The sequence below is a fragment of the Raphanus sativus genome, chromosome 9 (genome assembly GCF_000801105.2).
Source record: "Raphanus sativus cultivar WK10039 chromosome 9, ASM80110v3, whole genome shotgun sequence".
NCBI classification, from domain to species: Eukaryota; Viridiplantae; Streptophyta; class Magnoliopsida; order Brassicales; family Brassicaceae; genus Raphanus; species Raphanus sativus.
In genome coordinates, this window is record NC_079519.1 from 4,828,223 (window position 1) to 4,846,550 (window position 18,328).

An 18,328-nucleotide genomic window follows, 5' to 3' on the forward strand; every position below is an offset into this window, starting at 1 on the left:
TCGTCTACTTCTTCTTGGTACTGAATGACTACGCGTCTTTAACTGATCAAGATCGTCCTGGATCTCAGGCACTCCCAAAGTTGGCTTCCTGCTAATCTATGTTTTTATTTTTATTTCTGTCAATACTCAAAAATAGTATTTTCTCATTTCATCCTTTTTCTACATGGCAGAAACATAGTTGTTCATGAACTATTGCATGTGCGCAGAACAAAAAAAGTTTGTTTGATCAACTAACGAGTAAGGTCTAGATTCTAGCAGTTTGCAGTTAGTATATACCTTAAAGAAGAACGGTTCTAAGAAACTAACCTGAGAGGAAGGAACCGGATCTGAATAGTTAGATTGTGACACATGAGATGATGTTCTGTTCTTGATACGTTCATAATCCTCTGTTGCAAACTCTCTTAGCCTGTTCAGAGCCGGTAACACTACTGAAGCAAGATCAGGTCTGTCTCTTTTCCTCAGCTCACAGCACTGCAAAGCCAGTTTAGCCAACTCCAGAGTCTCTTCCTCAGGCCATTCTGATACCGTTGGATCCAAAAGCTCTCTGAGCTTGTTGTTTTCAACCGCCATCTCTACTTTATGTCCTAACCCCATTGCCGGCATGGCTGTTATGATTTGCAGAAGCACCACACCAAAAGAGTACAGATCAGATTTCACTCCGAGCAAACCGGTTTGCTGATACTCAGGATCGATGTAACAGAAAGTACCTGAAGGTAAAAAAAAACATCAACACTGTGGTTCGGCTCCATGTTAAGACATATGGTAGATAAGATTCTTACCAGCTGCAGAGGTCATGTGATAGTTACTATAACTATCAGCTACAGAGGAAGGCACAAGACGAGCTAGACCAACGTCACTGATCTTGCTAGTGAAATGTCTGTCGAGTAGAATGTTCGATGGCTTCAGATCACGATGGACCAACGGCTCAGGTTTCGCGTGGTGGAGGAAAAGAAGCCCTGTGGCAATCTCAGCAGCGATTCTGAACCTTGCTCTCCACGTAAGTGGAGGTGTGTTGTCTTTGCAGAAGAGACGATCTTCTAATGTTCCATTTTCCATGTACTCGTATACAAGACAGCCATACTCAGGACATGCACCGAGGAGGATCACCATATTGGGATGCCTCATGCTGCTCAAAACCTCAACCTCTTGATGGAACTGTTTAAGGCCTTGTGTGATACCAGACTTCAAGATTTTAACGGCGACGGGAGTGTAATCTAGGACAGCCTTGTACACAGGTCCATACCCTCCTTCGCCAATCTTTAAAGAATCTGAAAAGCCGTTGGTAGCACCTTCAACGTCTTTGATACTGTAACGTCTGTAAGAGACGTTACTGGCCATCCTCTGTTTCTCCAACTATTAGTTTCAGAGATGAACAGAAGAGGAAGATCTCCTTGCGTCATTCATGGAGGTACAAAGAGCACAAGATGACAAAGGAGAGAGAGAGAGAGTAAAGGAATGCTTTTCTGTTGTTCTGTAAAGTGTGATCAACACACGATATATACATGCTTACAGCTTACCCGGAACAAACCGGTTATTGAGTTAAATTAAATATACAATTGAACCGTATACAATGTACCGAATCTAACCGACTATAACCAATATTCCCCCTCAAGATGGAGCGTATATGTCAATGAACTCCATCTTGCTCATAAGATGTCGGAAAGATGAAGGATACAGAGGTTTGGTAAGTATATCTGCAAGCTGATTTCCAGTTCTGACATGTAGCGTACGGACCAGACCTTTCTTAACCCATTCTCTGACAATGTGACAGTCACGTTCGACGTGTTTAGTTCTTTCGTGAAAGACCGCGTTGTTAGCTATATGTATAGCAGCAGTGTTGTCACAGTACAGAGGCGCAGCTTCTCGAGTTTCTATCCAAAGATCTTCCATCATGTTTCGAAACCAAATCATCTCCTTAACTGCTTCAGACATTGCGCGATACTCTGATTCTGCGGAAGAGCTAGAGACAGTATCTTGTTTATTTGATCTCCAATTGATAAGGGAAGAACCAATGAAGACACATAAACCAGATACGCTCTGACGAGTATCAGGACATGAGCCCCAATCAGCATCGGCAAAAGCAGAGAGTTTGAGGTCTGACTGAGAAGAGTAGAAAAGACCCAAACCAACCGTGCCCTTGAGGTAATGTAGTACTTTGTAAGCAGCTTGGAGATGTGGAGCTCGGGGAGAGGAAGTGAACTGACAGAGTTTGTGAACCGCAAAGGTAATATCTGGCCGAGTAAATGTCAGATACAGAAGCTTCCCAACAAGACGTCGATACATTTCTGCATTTGGCAAAAGTTCACCGTCTTCAATAGATAACTTGACACTGGGATCCATTGGAATGGATGAAGGCTTGCAGCCAAGCAAACCAGTATCAGTCAGCAAGTCTAGCGTGTACTTGCGTTGGCAAATAGAGATGCCTGCAGTGGAGCGAGCAATCTCTAGTCCAAGAAAATATCTCAAAGTGCCCAAATCTCTGAGCTTGAACGAGGCGTGAAGAGCTGCTTTGAGTAGTTCTGTGGCTTTATCACAACTGCTCGCGATGATGATGTCATCGACGTACACCAAGACTGCCATATATGCATCTCCAGTGTGTTTAAGAAACAGCGTGTGATCACCAGAAGAGACCTTGAATCCCAACTGCAGCAACGTCTCAGAGAACTTCAAGAACCATTGACGAGATGCTTGTTTAAGTCCATATAATGATTTCTTTAACTTACAAACAGCATTAGGAGGGAAAGATTCCCCCTGTCTTGGTGAGTAACCTGGAGGTAGTTCCATGTAAATCTCCTCATCCAAGTCCCCATTCAGGAATGCGTTTGAAATGTCAAGTTGAGACAGAGACCAATTCTTTGCAGCAGCAACAGCAAGAAGAAGCTTGACAGTAGAGAGCTTGGCGACTGGAGAGAAAGTCTCAACATAATCAATTCCTTCTTGTTGAGTATAACCCTTGGCGACTAGTCTAGCTTTGTAGCGCTCAAGAGTTCCGTCTGCGTTCAACTTGACCTTAAATACCCATTTGCAACCCACAGCACGTTTTCCTTCAGGCAGAGAACAGACGAGCCAAGTATTGTTCTCCTCAAGAGCTGTTATCTCGATTCCCATAGCATCACACCACTCTTTCAACTTGCAAGCTTGTGCAAAGTTACGTGGCTCAGGGATGCTATTGACAGCATTAATGAAGATCCGATAAGGATCAGATAATCCATCGTATGACAAGAAATCTGAGATAGGATGCTCAGTACAGGAGTTGATAGACTTGCAGTCATAATCCTGCAAGTAGCGAGGAGGCTTAGAAACTCTGCGTGTAGAGGGTTGCGGATCTGGAGCCAAAGGAGGACCAGTATGAGGTGAAGAAGTAGCAGGGATCTCAGGTTCTGTATGTAACTGAGGAAAGAACTCTGCTTGACGTTTAGTAGTATCAGGCTGAAGATAAGGGAAGAGGTTCTCATGAAAGACCACATTTCGAGAAATAAAGGTCTCATGACTCTCAACATCAAGAAGTTTGTAACCTTTATAACCTGATGGGTATCCAAGGAAGACGCAGGCTCTTGCTCTGTCTTGAAACTTGTGACGACCCTTAGGAGAAGTGCTTGCATAGCACAAACATCCAAATGTTTTGAGATTCGTATAATCTGGCAGTTTGGTTGTTAACATCTCATAAGGTGTCTTGTTGTCAAGGACACGAGAGGGTGTTCTGTTGATTAGGAACACAGCTGTGAGAACACAATCCCCCCAGTGACTGAGAGGTACGCCAGATTGAAACAGAAGTGCTCTGGCAACGTTGAGGAGGTGTTGATGTTTGCGCTCCACAACAGAATTCTGCTCAGGAGTCTCCGGGCAAGAATGGTAAGAAATGATGCCTTTCTTCTTAAAGAGTGCATCGAAACGCAGCTCAGGAGCATTGTCTGCTCGAACTGATTTAATCTTGGCATCATACTGTGTTTCAACCATCTTGATGAAGTCAGGGAAGACAGTAAGAACATCACTCTTCAGTTTGAGCAGGTATACCCAAGTAACGCGTGTGTGGTCGTCAACTATGGTGAGAAAGTATCTAAATCCTTCCTGTGTAGGTTCAGAGAACGGCCCCCAGACATCGATGTGAAGAAGTTCAAAAGGTTTAGACCGTAGCTTAGGGTGTAATTGGTAAGTCAGTTTCTTTTGCTTAGCACGATGGCAAATGTCACAATGCAATAAACCTTTATTCTTTGTCTTTGAAAAACCAAGTACATCAGAGAGGAGGTCTATACGCTCAAAAGAACTATGGCCAAAACGTTGGTGCCAAACAGAAGCATCAACAACAGCATTAGCAAAAGAAGAAGAAGAAGCAGGAGCTGCAGAGCTTGTATCAGCAACATCCAGGACGTACAGCTTCGCAATCCGCTTACCTCTTCCAATCATCGATCCCCTGATAGGATCCTGTATTGTGAAAGAACCAGAATCAAACGTCACTTGAGCTCCAATATCAGAAGTCAAAGAACTGACACTCAGTAGATTTAGTCTGAATTCCGGAATAAACAGAACATTCTGAAGAGTCAGGGTATCATTGATATTGATCTGACCAATTCCACTGACTTTCAGTGTTGAACCGTTAGGAAGATTCACTTGATGTTCAACTGAAGTATCAAGAGTATGAAAAGCATCACGTTGGTGAGAAACATGGTGAGTGGCACCAGAGTCTACTACCCATGTGTGCTTATCAGTGGCACATTGAGTGACACTGAGAATCCCAATAAAACTGAAAGTCGAAGAGGAGAAGGATATACCCGACTGATTGGGAGACTGAGATGTGGAAGCATTGGAGCCACTGTGGTCAGGTTGGAGCTGAAGCTGAGAACTGAAGTAGGCAATAAAGTTCTGAATTTGATCTTTGTTCAGCTTTCCAACGAGGTTGTCAAGGCCTGAGACAACTGGAGAGGCTTCCTGAGTAGTGACATTGGCTGCAACTGCAGGAGGCTTCGGTTGTGAAGGCTTATCAGTGTTCCATTTTCCTTTCTTCCAACCTACTGGATAACCGTGGAGCTTATAGCATCGGTCAATGACGTGACCAGTGTTCCCACAGTGAGAACAAACGGCTCCAGGTTTCCTTTGAAAAGCGTTCACCGAGGTCTGATTTGGGACGCTTGAATCACCAGATGTGTTGGAGTTAGGTGGTGCAGTCAGTGTAGACTGAGGAGCACCATGACTAACTTGAAACGCATTAGGTGCGATGACAGAGTTGAACTGTCTTTGGCTATCATCTTGGTCCAAGATGTTGCATATCTCAGCAAGATCAGGAAGAGGCTTCTTCATGAGAATCTGACTACGAATGATAGAATATTTCTCATTAAGGCCTGCTAAGAACTTGATGATTCTACCTCGCTCAACCTTTGTTTTGGCAGCTCGTTGGCTAAGGCAGCTTGTCGTTTTGCAACAGAGACAAGTCTCAGGAGATTCCGTGCCATCCAAGTTATCCCAAAGCGTTTTGAGCGTCGTATAGTAACTGGATAGATCCAGAGAACCTTGTCGAAGATCTTGGATCTGTTGTATCAGCTGGAAAGTACGTGGTAGATTCGTCTTGTGAAAACGGTTGTGAAGATCAACCCATATTTCAGTCGCATCATCAAACGACAAGATACTGCCATAGATTTGCGGAGAAACAGAGTTAAGGAGCCACGACTTTACCATGCTGTTACAACGAGACCAAATCCGAAAGAGAGGAGAAGCGGAAGCAGGTCGTGGGACAGACCCATCGACGAACGCGATTTTGTTCTTTGCATCGAGGGCAATCTTCATCGCAGAGCACCACTGAGTATAGTTTGATCCATCCAAGGTAATGGAGACGATCATCAACCCGGGGTGGTCGGCATGATGGAGATATAGCGGCGAGTGAACGCTATCTGGGTTCATCACGGTGGAGAGGGAAAGCGAATCTGGAACAAAGGGAGCAGCAACAGCATCAAGGGGAGACGCAGTACCACCGCGTTGAGGATTCGAGCTACCAGCACGTGTGAAGCGACCAGTTCGGCGAGAACGACGGAGAGTAACCACCATCGCAGCGTCGCAGCAAAACGACAAAAGAACAGAGTGCGTAGAAACAGAGCAAAACGGAACTCAAAAGAAAGAGCAGGAACCGATGTTGAGCTTGAGCTCAAAGCTCTGATACCATATTAGTTTCAGAGATGAACAGAAGAGGAAGATCTCCTTGCGTCATTCATGGAGGTACAAAGAGCACAAGATGACAAAGGAGAGAGAGAGAGAGTAAAGGAATGCTTTTCTGTTGTTCTGTAAAGTGTGATCAACACACGATATATACATGCTTACAGCTTACCCGGAACAAACCGGTTATTGAGTTAAATTAAATATACAATTGAACCGTATACAATGTACCGAATCTAACCGACTATAACCAATACCAACTTGGCTTGCATCTCAAGTAATCTTCTCCTTTGGCTCTCCATTTTCGCTAACTGCTTTGCGGTTTCAGCTGCTTGGATTGCTGAAAGCCTTTTTTGCTTCTCCTCAGATAATGCTGTAGGCATCTCTTTTGCTTGGTCTAGTCTTTGAGTTTCATTGGCTCTAGGTAGTTGAAGTTCTTGAGACTGCATAGTTCAGTATTTGATAAGAAACTACATTGTCATCAAAATGGAGAAAGGGTGAGAAAACATCTTACACTTTCTTTTTGGTTTTTATTGTTTGAGGGATTAAACTGCTTCAACTCGAGTCTTAATCTCCTCACCTCTGCTTCAAGATTTTGATTCTGTGAAAAGACATCACACGGAACATAGACCATGTCAATAGCATGTTGAGTTTATGCAAATATGAGACCAAAATGTTCATGTTCCTAAACACTTGACCTGTTGTTCCATGAATGTTACCCCATGTGGACTTTCCTGTGCATCAGTTATCTCATCAAGGTAATGTCAGAACATGGTAAGAAACTGAAAAGGCTATAAACTTCTATTTGAGTGTGATGATACTAACCGTGGATGTAGAAGAGATGGAGCTTCCGTTGGTAGTGGAACTTTGAGATATGGTGTAAGAAGTCACAGTGTCTGACTGCCAAAACTCACTGAGAGTTTGCGCTGATGAGATGCGAGGAGGTGAACTGGTTTGGGAGAAATCTGACATGGGTTTGTTGTGTTGTGTAGATACAAATGATTCCCTGTCATAATAACATTAACCAAGAAGGACATGTTGAAACCACAAAACCATAGTTATATAATGGTTGGAAGAGAGTTGAGAACCTACCTCTCTGAATCACTTGAATAGCTGGAGCTCGTTGGCTCGTGATTGTACAACAAAGTACAGAGGCTTTGTTGTACGGGACGATGGTTCAGAGCCTGACTTGCGGATTTGCTTTTTAGCAGCTTACCTTTTGACACAACAAAGACTGCACAAGTCTCTGGAGATGTTTTGAGCAAAGTGGTGGGAACATCTGGACTCATAAACTTCCTGACCACAGAGAGGGACTAATGTTAGTATTCATATACAACCAAAGTTGATATCATTGAGCATGAGAATCTAGAGATAGACTTGAAGAAGGCATTGTGAGCAGAGGCGCCAACAACGACATTTGAAATGGTATTGTTGGTGATGTAGCTGACAATAGCATTGGAGATATCAATATCACGTAGAAGAACCTCCTTGGGAATAATCTGCACAATTAGTTTAGTGTATAATAAGTAATTAATCAGAAGTGTTTTGCTGAAATAAAGGAGACTGAGAGATCACTACTAACTCCTTTCCTAGAGCAGAATCCTCTGAAAGGAAGAAAGAACTGGTGCGAATCATCTTGTATATGTGCTCCTATGTTTCCTTCTGCAAGATAGATGACCTCATTAGAGACTTCTTTGACATTGTTATTTCGATGATGAGAGGTAAAGATTTGAGATTGTGCCTTTAGGTTCAACGTGGAGAAGAACACAATCTGGAGAATCGACAAGGATGTTTTCAACCGCCCATTTCAAAGCGTGTTGGCTGTTCTTGTCTTTATCAATGGCTATCACCGTGATTGCTTCATTGTCTACTCTTCTTGCGGACATGTTACAGACTTCCTACACAAGAAAATTTAATAGCGTGTCTCACAAGCGAACCATGATACTAGTTAATTTATCATTAATATCTGAAACCAAAAACATATAGTATTTGCTTTCTTTCGTTTTGGCTCTGCAGCTTCTGAGAAGAAACAAATTCGCTTTTTTATTGTGAAGGAAGAAGCTTGAGTGGTTTTGCATGTTTGCTAATTTTGGACGGGTTTTTTTTTTCTCAAACGACTCAACAGTCTTGTGAACAAACATTTAAAATTTATTTAGAAAGTGTTATTTTGGGAAGTTGCTATCGGTTAGAATCAGACGAAGTCCGGTTATGCATTACCAGACATTAAGTTGGTTTTCTTATCTTGATTTGTAATATTAGCCAGATACTGCGTTTTAGTCTTTTAGTTTTTTTATGTATAAGACAGTGTTTTTAAAACCGGACCGGTGAGCGAACCGGAAATATTTTGGGTCACGGGTCAATGTGGTTCGACCTGGTTCGATTGGGTTCGACCGGGTTTGATGTACTAAACTGAATTTAATAATGTTTTGTATATAATATGCATATGTTAACAAATAAATTTAGAAAATAGCAAACTGAAATGTAATAAAAAAAATCTAATAGTTCAAATCTAAATCAATAGAAAAAAATATATTTAAAGTTTACTTTTCAGGTTTTTATCACTATAAATCTTTATCATTTTTAAAACAATTATATATACATTATGACGGTTGTTGATTTTTTATGTTTGAATTTGATGGAAGTGAAATTTCTTGATCATTTTCTTCCATTGCTTAGTACACTGTAAAAGTTTTGCAGAAAACATCAAAGACACAACCGTAAGTTTTTAATTATTAATTTCACCCAGAAAGATAATACCTTGAGAAATATAAAATACCTTGCGAAACATTACATACTTAAAAAGAAAAAAGATGTCAAAGACATAAATACTTTGAGTTGTAGTTTGTCACAAACTCTATTTTTTATTTTGAAAAAAACTAATTATTTTATTAACAATTTTTTTTGTTTTCTATACGAACCAGGGTTTAACCGGTTCGTTGGGTCACCGGTTCCCGGGTTTTTAACGGTTCAATACGGATTTTTAACAGGTTCAACTTTGATTGGGTTTTAGCATTAACCCAACCCGGCTTGGTGTCCGGTTCGCGGTTGAACCCGGTCCGACCGCCGGTTCGGTCCGGGTTTAAAAACACTGGTATAAGACTAAGAGCATAGAAATATAGAATATTATGTTGCGTTATAGTTTACGAATATAATAATGTTTTTGAACAACAAAATTGACTTTTGGATAAAACAATGTTTTCTTAAATGTATTTTAGCATATTTTACAAAAAAAAATAATATTCAAATCAAATATCTATGTAATTCAAATCAAAAATTTATTGTCGATCATGAAATTTATGAAGTTTAAAACAATTATGGTTTGATGACCAATTTTTTTTGCACATATGTTTTTAGATGATTTAGAGTGTAAAATAATTAATATTAATCAATAATTTGGATAGAAAAATTAAGGCGATTTGGAATTAAAATCTATATTATTATTTGAGAAATGATTTTGTTTATTTATCATATTTTCCATAATTTTAGGTTATTTTGTTTATTTGTCATGCTAGATTGTTTTTTTTTATGTTTTCCATAATTTTAAGCTATCTATATTATTATTTGAGATGTAATTGTGATTTATCATTTTTACTATTTTTATGAAGTGATTTTGATTACTTTTAGTTTTTCATGATTGTAGGATAATCATTAGTGCAATTAATTATTATTTAAAATTTTATTTTAATATATATCTAATCTTTATAATTGGGGTTATTAATTAATAAATAGATATTAACAATAGATATTAACAATTTTTTTGATAATATCATATTCATTTTATCCCTCTTATTCATTAGTTTATAATTTTAGTGGCTAATATTATGACCATATTTTCTTATTCTTATTATCTTGATACTAGGTGTTTACCCGCACATGCGGGCATTATCTTCTTACGAATAATTATTAATTTATTTTTTATTATTTCAGAAATCTATATAATAAATAATTATTTATGTTTTAACATAAAGTTTTAAATCAAACCTATATATATGTATATATGATAAAAATCATCAATATATATGTTTATTATTGTGATAAACTTTTAAAAGTACTTATATATTAGAAATATTTTAGAAAATATATACAAATATTTTTGATTGATTAACATTTAATTTGAATTGTTTTATATCTTAATTTTTTTTATAAAATATTATTTCTAGATAACAAAAAAAAATATATATATATATATATATATAAGAATTTTCTTATTTTTAATATATTTCTATTTTGATGATTTTATTATATTAGTTTATAATAAAATATCTAATATAGCTTATAATTTATTATTATTAAATATAAAATTATTTTTAATTATATAATAAGCAAAATTATCTTTTTTGGGCAACAAGCAAAATATCTAAAATAATGGAAAACATGATATATAAACAAAATTACTTTTTGATTGATTGATGTTTAATTATAAATTGTTCTATAACTTAATCTTTTATAATATAAAATATTATTTTTCAGATAACAAAAAAATTATCTGTTTATTTTAATATATTTTTGATGATTCATCATATTAATTTATAATCAAGTAATATAAAATATAATCTAATATTATTAATAGAAAATTCTTTTTAATTATATAATAAGTCAAATACCTAAAACCATGAAGAACATGACACATAAGCAAATTAACTTCTCAAATTATTTTAATTATATGATTAAAAAATATCTAAGATCATGGAAAACATGATATATAAATAAAATCATTTTTGATTGATTAATATTTAATTATAAATTGTTCTAAGTCTTAATCTTTTATAATAGAAAATATTATTTTCCAGATAAAAAAATATATTATATAAAAATTATCTTTTAAAAAGTGTTTTTGTAATAGAAAATATTATTTTCCAGATAACAACAATCTATATATATATATATATATATATATAATATATATAAAAGTTATATTTAAAAAAAAATATTTCCTAAAACCATGGAGAACATGACACATAAGCAAATTAACTTCTCAAATTATTTTAATTATATGATTAAAAAATATGTAAGATCATGGAAAACATGATATATAAATAAAATCATTTTTGATTGATTAATATTTAATTATAAATTGTTCTAAGTCTTAATCTTTTATAATAGAAAATATTATTTACCAGATAAAAAAATATATAATATATAAAATTATCTTTTAAAAAGTGTTTTTGTAATAGAAAATATTATTTTCCAGATAACAACAATCTATATATATATATATAATATATATAAAAGTTATATTTAAAAAAAAATATTTCCTAAAATCATGGAGAACATGACACATAAGCAAATTCACTTCTCAAATAATAGTATAGATTGGAGTTATTAATCAATAAATATATATTAGCAATAGTTATTAAAACATTAATAATAATATCATTATTAGATTTATCATATATTTAGCTTATTGTTTTAATGGCTAATATTGTAGCCATTTTTTCTAGTTCTTATTTAAAAGAATGATTCAAATACATATTACTAAATAATAAATATAAATACTATTATATAAAACATATTCTTACAATGATAAATTTAAGATTAAAATTAAAGAATCATGGTATTATAATAAACTCACAAATATTATCAAAATAATACATTTATACCAAAATTGTAAATAAAAAACAAAGGTAATGTTATGATTATGATTAAACGATTCAAATACATATTACTAAATAATAAATATAAATACTAGTATATAAAACATATTCTTACAATGATAAATTTAAGATTAAAATTAAAGAATCATGGTATTATAATAAACTCACAAATATTATCAAAATAATACATTTAAACCAAAATTGTAAATAAAAAACAAAGGTAATTGTATGATTATGATTAAACATAATATACATATAATCAAAGAGAATCCAAAAGTAATATTTTGCGATTTATTATTTTGTTTTTTCTCGTGTTTTAAATTATTGATAGTATATAATATTTATTCACTTTATTATTTTGTTGATGTTTTATGAATTGTCACTGTTTATAATGATTAATTATAATGTTATTGAAGTTCTTTTCAATACAAATACAATAAGTGTTTAATTACAGATCTTTTTTTAATATGGATGTTCAAAGCTTGAAGGTTCGTAATCACCCAAGGCCCGGAATCAGCCTGTGATAATACCTTGAAGTGGCGTAAAACACACTGTGATCGCGCTGTGACATTCGATATGACCGATATTTGTACCCGCATTCCTTCAAAAGGTGGATTTTGCATGACGGTCATTACCACTTGGCCACTAACGGTGGTTCAATTTAATTACATATCTAATTTTTTTAATTTGATTATTAATATAAAAAATATGTTAATCCAAAATTTACATCCCATAAATAAAAATATGAAACAAAAAAGTTCAATCAATACATTGATGAAAAATATGAATATTGAAGTTATATAGTATATAATATTAATTTAAAATATGTCTAATTTAATAACTAAAATTGTATTAAAAAATAAAAATAAAATTTGTTAGTATATATATATATATATATAGAAAGTGTGGACCATTCATTATCTAGTTAATTAATAATTTGAAAATCGGAAGTCAAAATAAATTAATGTTTTCTCTCGTGTTAACTGATTATTTGATTACTCTTCTAATAAAAAGTGACAGTAAAAATATATGATAATCTCATGTACGCTTAAACTATTTTATATTTTCTTGGACTATCGACATATATTTTTTGGAGTATATCAGCGTCTGGAGTGGACTACTTTGGGTGTGATGGCCGGACCAGGGATTGCCGCCCCTGCTTGGCCTATCTCAGCCTTTATGCAGTCACCTTAGGGACAATCCGCGGCACCTCAGATTTTTCTCCGGTTGCTTTCTCCTATGATTATTGTTCTTGTTGCAGGCTCCGGTATCAAGGTAAAGCAATGATCTGCTGAAGTTTAATGGCTGCTCTTGGAGTCTTATTGTAGCCAAGCTTTAATTATAGTCTATGCATTATGGTTAAACTTTTTTTTGTTTTAGAGAGTTTTTTTAGCTTTTTTTTTGGGTTCTCTAAGACACCACTGCTTTGATTAGCTAATTAGATGCAATAGGATTTGATTTCATCAAAACACATTGTATCTCCTCCGACTCCTCGTGTCATTACATGGTTAATGCAAATTCACATTCTTATAAAAAAGAACTATCAACTGAATTGCTTCGTATTATTAGTTTTGTTTACTTTTATCATAAAAAATCTTATCTTGACAACATATTTCTTGTAGTATTCCTGCTTTTGTAGCTCTTGTCAGTCTATATCATTTTTTTTTGTAACACTTCAGTTTAAAATATCTCTTTTCTTTGTTTGAGCTATCTACCACCAAATGAAATTTAACTTTAGTCCTAGTGCACAGTACAACCATCCCAAGTCGTGTATTTACTCAACACTATTAATTGATAAACACCAATATTTTGATTTTTTCGTCCTGGATCAATCAGACAGCCACGTGGGCAGGTAGAAAATCGGAATTATTGCGATAGTCATCGCTTTCACTTTCAGAAAGACAAAAACACGTTGCATTTTATCATTTACCGAGCCAAGAAAAAGAAGAAGAAAATAAACTATTAAAAAGCTAACTATCAAAATATATATTGTTTTCTCTCAGTTGTCGTCTTCCAACTTCTCTCTTTTAGCCATATCACAATTTCGTATACGTCTCTCGAAACATGATTAGTTTTAAGACAAACCATAACACACTACGAGTGTGGTGTGAATTTTTCCATTGATAGTAACAATAATTGGTGTTATTCTTACCTTGTATATATGGACAAGTTCCAATACGAGTATATATAGTGGGGAAAGAAAAGCTATTTCAATATAATACGTAGGTGAATCATCAAACATTTAAGTCAAAAAAAAAATCATCAAACATTCTTTTTATTGAGGTGGTAAAATACCAAAATATTTTATTTTATGTAATTGGATAAAATGTATAATCGATCTATTTAATAACAAAAATTCTTGATCATATATTTACCAGAATGAGGAAAATGGAGAAAAAAAACTCATGATTTGTGCTTTGAGTATAACTGTTTATTTTTGAACGAATTATAACTCTTTATATTGAAAACTATATATATAACATAAATATGTTGAACAAATTACCGACTTCATTCACGTATCGCAAACTCTCATATTTTATTTTACTGTTTATTTTTTGAATGAATGTTAAATTTATTTAAATCAAAAAAAATATTATTTACAAAAGATGCTAGTCTATTTGAATAATGGTTCCTAAACGAAACAGCTCCTAGCCTACTCCCATCGGTTTGCAAACCAAAACCTTAAAGTTTTGTCAAATCCCTTTATGGTAGCCTCTGAGGGAGTCAATACGGTTTCGAACCTATTTGTCTCTGTAACAGCTTAGGCGAGCTTCACTCAGTTGTGGTTCCTCATGTTTCCTTCCATTCCCAGCTATTCATATCATATAGTTGCGTTTAGAACTAATACATGCATGCATGCACATGTCATTGTTTAATTCATAATTGTATGTTTTCTATTCATCTTATAATCTCTAATTCAGAATCAGTGTAAACGTGTACGCGTCAAGACTTTTGTGAAACGACTTTGTGAAAAAAGACTTGGTGAAAAACCTTTTATATACCTCGAATTAAATTCACATATTTATCAAATTATCAACGTGTCAAGATTTCATTAGTTAACATATCTCATACTCTCACATTCTATATATACATCTCATACAGTTGTCATATAGAACTGATACTTGCATACACATGTCATGATAAAATCCTTAATTAGAATATGTTACTTTTTTTTTTCATAAACAAAAGAGTATTTGTTTCTTAAGTCTCACTTATCTGTAATTAATACATTTAACCAAATGTTATTTATACATCTTATAATCTCCCTTTTAGAATCAGGGTATGCGTAAGACTTGGTGGAAACCTTTAATATACTTTTAATAAAACCAAATTTTCTTAATGCAATATATTTGACAAAAGAGGGATTTTAATCTAAACTCTTTATAGATGTTTCATATGTGTTTATTTAACATTTTACCAAGAAAAAAGAATGTTTCATATGTGTAAGTGTAACCATTAGCATGAGTAAATAAAGTATAACAACATATGTTTGGCATGTAAAACATATGTTGACAAAACATCTTTATTTGTTTATAAAGAAAAAGAAAAAAAAAAGAAAAAAAGAAAAAATAATAATAGAGAGGGGAAAAGAAGAGAAATAATAGGTGATGTTGGTAGATCGACAGGTGTTGGCTGAAGCGACCTTAAGAAGGACAATGACAAAAAGGAGAACAAAAAGGACTTGTGTATACGTGTCCTTTCTTTAATTAATACTCATTTTTTTGTAATAAACAAATACTCTTTTTTGTTTATGAACAAAAAAAAAACACAGAAGAGAGAAAAAAGAGCAAACCACACAATATTCTCCCCTTCTCTCTCTCTCTTCTTCTTCGTCTTCGTCTTCTTCTTTCGCTCGAGAGAGAGAGAGTCTCTCTCTTTAAGCCGAAGCACAAGCAGCATCACAAAGAGAGAGAAAAACGAAGACCTTCTTTACTCCTTCTCCTCTCTCTGTTCGCATTAGAATTTGCGTCTTAAGAATATCGTTAGATTCAGCTTGTAAGTTCTCTTTATACATATATATATGTATGCATATATTCGTGTTTTATAGAGTAAAGCTTTTATAAATCGGATGATGATTATTATGCTATGAATCTCTTCTCTTCTTTATATTGTTGTGTTTAGTTTCTTAATAGCAAAGTTTAATTACCTTTTTTCTATTTAATTATAATATTTCTATTTATTTTTCTTGGTAATTAAAAAAAAAAGCTGAAGAAGCTTTGTTTTTTTTTATTACTTTAGATCCAGAAACATCCATGTTCTGTAATGATAGAAGATGTCACTGATTCGAATGTTTTAGGCTTTTGTCTTGTGATTTAATATCTCAAATAGGGTGGAAAAGACAAAAGAGGATCCGTTAGCCTCCATAGATCCCTTCAGATCTGCTTCCATCTCTGTAAAATGGAAGAGGAGATGATGAATCATTGCTTAGAAGAGTCCAAGAAGATGCGAACTATCGAATGGTCTTAAATCAAAACAAAAGTACAAACAATTCGTTTCCAAGAAGGTAAAATTTTTAATAAAATATTCTCTCTGGAGGGTGTGGTGTGGTGTGATGGAAGAGATGACTCCAGCAGTTGCAGTGACTCTCAGCTTAGCTACTAACTCTATATGCGACTCATCACAAACTCTGGACATCACTCAGCTCAAGAACGTTACTGACTCAGCTGACTTGTTACCTGATTCCACCATGGAAGAAGTTGCTGCACAGGAACAACCCCCAAGAAAGGGCCTTCTTACTCTGATGAAGACGAGGTGTTGGAGGATACTAGTGCTGTCATAAGCGAAGGCTTACTAGTCGTCGATGCTGGATCTGAGCTCGGCTTGTTGTCTGAAAACGGTAGAGTTCTCGCTAAAGCCATTATCCTAGGGGAATCAAGCATCGAGCAGGTTCCCACAGCTGAAGTTATTATCCAGGGGACAAAGGCTGGAGATGGTTCAGAGGTTGTCATTAGGTTGCCAGAAGAGAATAGTAGTAACAACAATAATCACGTGGCGAGAGGGAGAAGCGTGTATGAGCTGGATTGTATCCCTCTCTGGGGAACGGTTTCGATTCAAGGTAATAGATCTGAGATGGAGGATGCTGTCGCCGTGTTGCCTCATTTCTTGAAGTTACCTATCAAAATGCTGATGGGAGATCATGAGGGTATGAGTCCAAGCCTCACTCACCTCACTGGTCATTTCTTCGGTGTTTATGATGGTCATGGAGGCTATCAGGTTGCTGACTACTGCCGAGAGAGACTCCATTTTGCTTTGGCTGAAGAGATAGAGCGGATAAAAGACGAGTTGTGCAAGAGGAACACTGGAGAGGGTAGGCAGGTGCAGTGGGAGAAAGTGTTCACTAACTGTTTTCTAAACGTTGACGGTGAGGTTGAAGGAAGAATCGGCAGAGCCGCTGCTGGTGTTGGTTCCTCTGATGTGGTTCTTGAGGCTGTTGCCTCTGAGACTGTAGGATCAACAGCTGTGGTTGCTTTGGTTTGTTCATCACATCTAGTAGTTTCTAACTGCGGTGATTCGAGGGCGGTTTTATACCGTGGCAAAGAAGCCATGCCCTTATCAGTTGATCACAAAGTAATAAAATAATATTAGCTTTTTCTTTTCTTTGATCTTTACCGAGTCTGATGAAGTTTTCTTGACACCTCTTTTATGTTTTCTTGCAGCCAGATAGAGAGGATGAATATGCGAGAATAGAAAATGCTGGTGGGAAAGTTATACAATGGCAAGGCGCTCGTGTGTTTGGTGTTCTCGCCATGTCTAGGTCCCTTGGTAACCAATGCTTCTCTTTATTAATCTCTAATGCATCTATTAATTTTCATCAAGAAACATTAGATCCTCTCGTTGTGTGTGTTTTCCTCCTCTGGACCCATTTTGCAGGTGACAGATATCTAAAGCCATATGTGATCCCGGAACCGGAAGTGACATTCATGCCTAGGTCAAGAGAAGACGATTGTCTGATAATAGCCAGTGATGGTCTTTGGGACGTGATGAGCAACCAAGAAGTCTGTGAAGTAGCGAGGAAACGAATCTTGATGTGGCACAAGAAGCACGGTGCACCTCCTCTAGCGGAGAGAGGCAAAGGAACGGATCCAGCTTGCCAAGCCGCGGCTGAGTACCTCTCCGTGCTTGCTCTTCAGAAGGGAAGCAAAGACAACATCTCCATCGTTGTGGTTGACTTGAAAGCTCAAAGAAAGTTCAAGACCAGAGCTTGATGATGATTACTTTTTTTCTTTCTTTTTTACTGGGGTAAGTTTGCAGAATCTTCTTATATTTTAGATCGTAAGAGATCTAATTTCGACATGTTTTTTACATATAATTTACTCGATATTGTTAGAGTAAAGACTGAAGAAGATGATGATGATGATGCATAGCTAATTATAAGTACATTCCTTTTTTTTCTCTATGAAAACTTGGACTCGTATGTATTAAGAAGAAATAGGCCAAGATAATGTCTTTTTCTTTCGTTTTGGGTATTAAAATAGATGAATATGTTGTAATGTTTTGTGATCTGGCTAATGAAATTGTAATTGCAACTATGTCACATTAAATCCTTTTTTGCCTATTTTTCTAACCTTAAATGCGTTTTATTCTGTAACGTG

General features: G+C 35.4%; 2 protein-coding genes across 2 annotated transcripts; one reads left to right on the forward strand and one right to left on the reverse strand.

Moving 5' to 3' along the window:
- Nucleotides 1-159: 159 nt before the first annotated feature.
- Nucleotides 160-8,027, reverse strand: LOC108833653 (U-box domain-containing protein 35). The gene is made up of 11 exons (XM_056994311.1): nucleotides 7,873-8,027; nucleotides 7,724-7,808; nucleotides 7,519-7,640; nucleotides 7,234-7,437; nucleotides 6,967-7,147; nucleotides 6,861-6,875; nucleotides 6,658-6,742; nucleotides 6,399-6,577; nucleotides 780-1,347; nucleotides 307-707; nucleotides 160-189 (listed from the first exon to the last, which is right to left on the reverse strand). Exons 1-11 carry the CDS (start codon nucleotides 8,025-8,027, stop codon nucleotides 160-162), a joined length of 2,025 nt encoding a protein of 674 aa, XP_056850291.1.
- Nucleotides 8,028-15,493: 7,466 nt separating this feature from the next.
- On the forward strand, nucleotides 15,494-18,265 carry LOC108828205 (protein phosphatase 2C 16). The gene is given in 5 exon segments (XM_018601812.2): nucleotides 15,494-15,731; nucleotides 16,065-16,446; nucleotides 16,449-17,303; nucleotides 17,393-17,498; nucleotides 17,607-18,265. Coding segments are annotated over 4 exon segments (1,455 nt in total). The 5' UTR covers nucleotides 15,494-15,731; nucleotides 16,065-16,287; the 3' UTR covers nucleotides 17,942-18,265.
- The last annotated feature ends 63 nt before the right edge of the window (nucleotides 18,266-18,328 follow it).

Bases quoted from the DNA above. Each gene is read 5' to 3' on its own strand.
- LOC108833653 (XM_056994311.1), bottom strand. From the start codon at position 8,027: ATGTCCGCAAGAAGAGTAGACAATGAAGCAATCACGGTGATAGCCATT. The intron at 6,578-6,657 runs GTGTAAGATGTT...TGCAGTCTCAAG, and splicing joins CAATAAAAACCAAAAAGAAA to AACTTCAACTACCTAGAGCC. The intron at 1,348-6,398 runs GTATTGGTTATA...TAATAGTTGGAG, and splicing joins TTGAGATGCAAGCCAAGTTG to AAACAGAGGATGGCCAGTAA.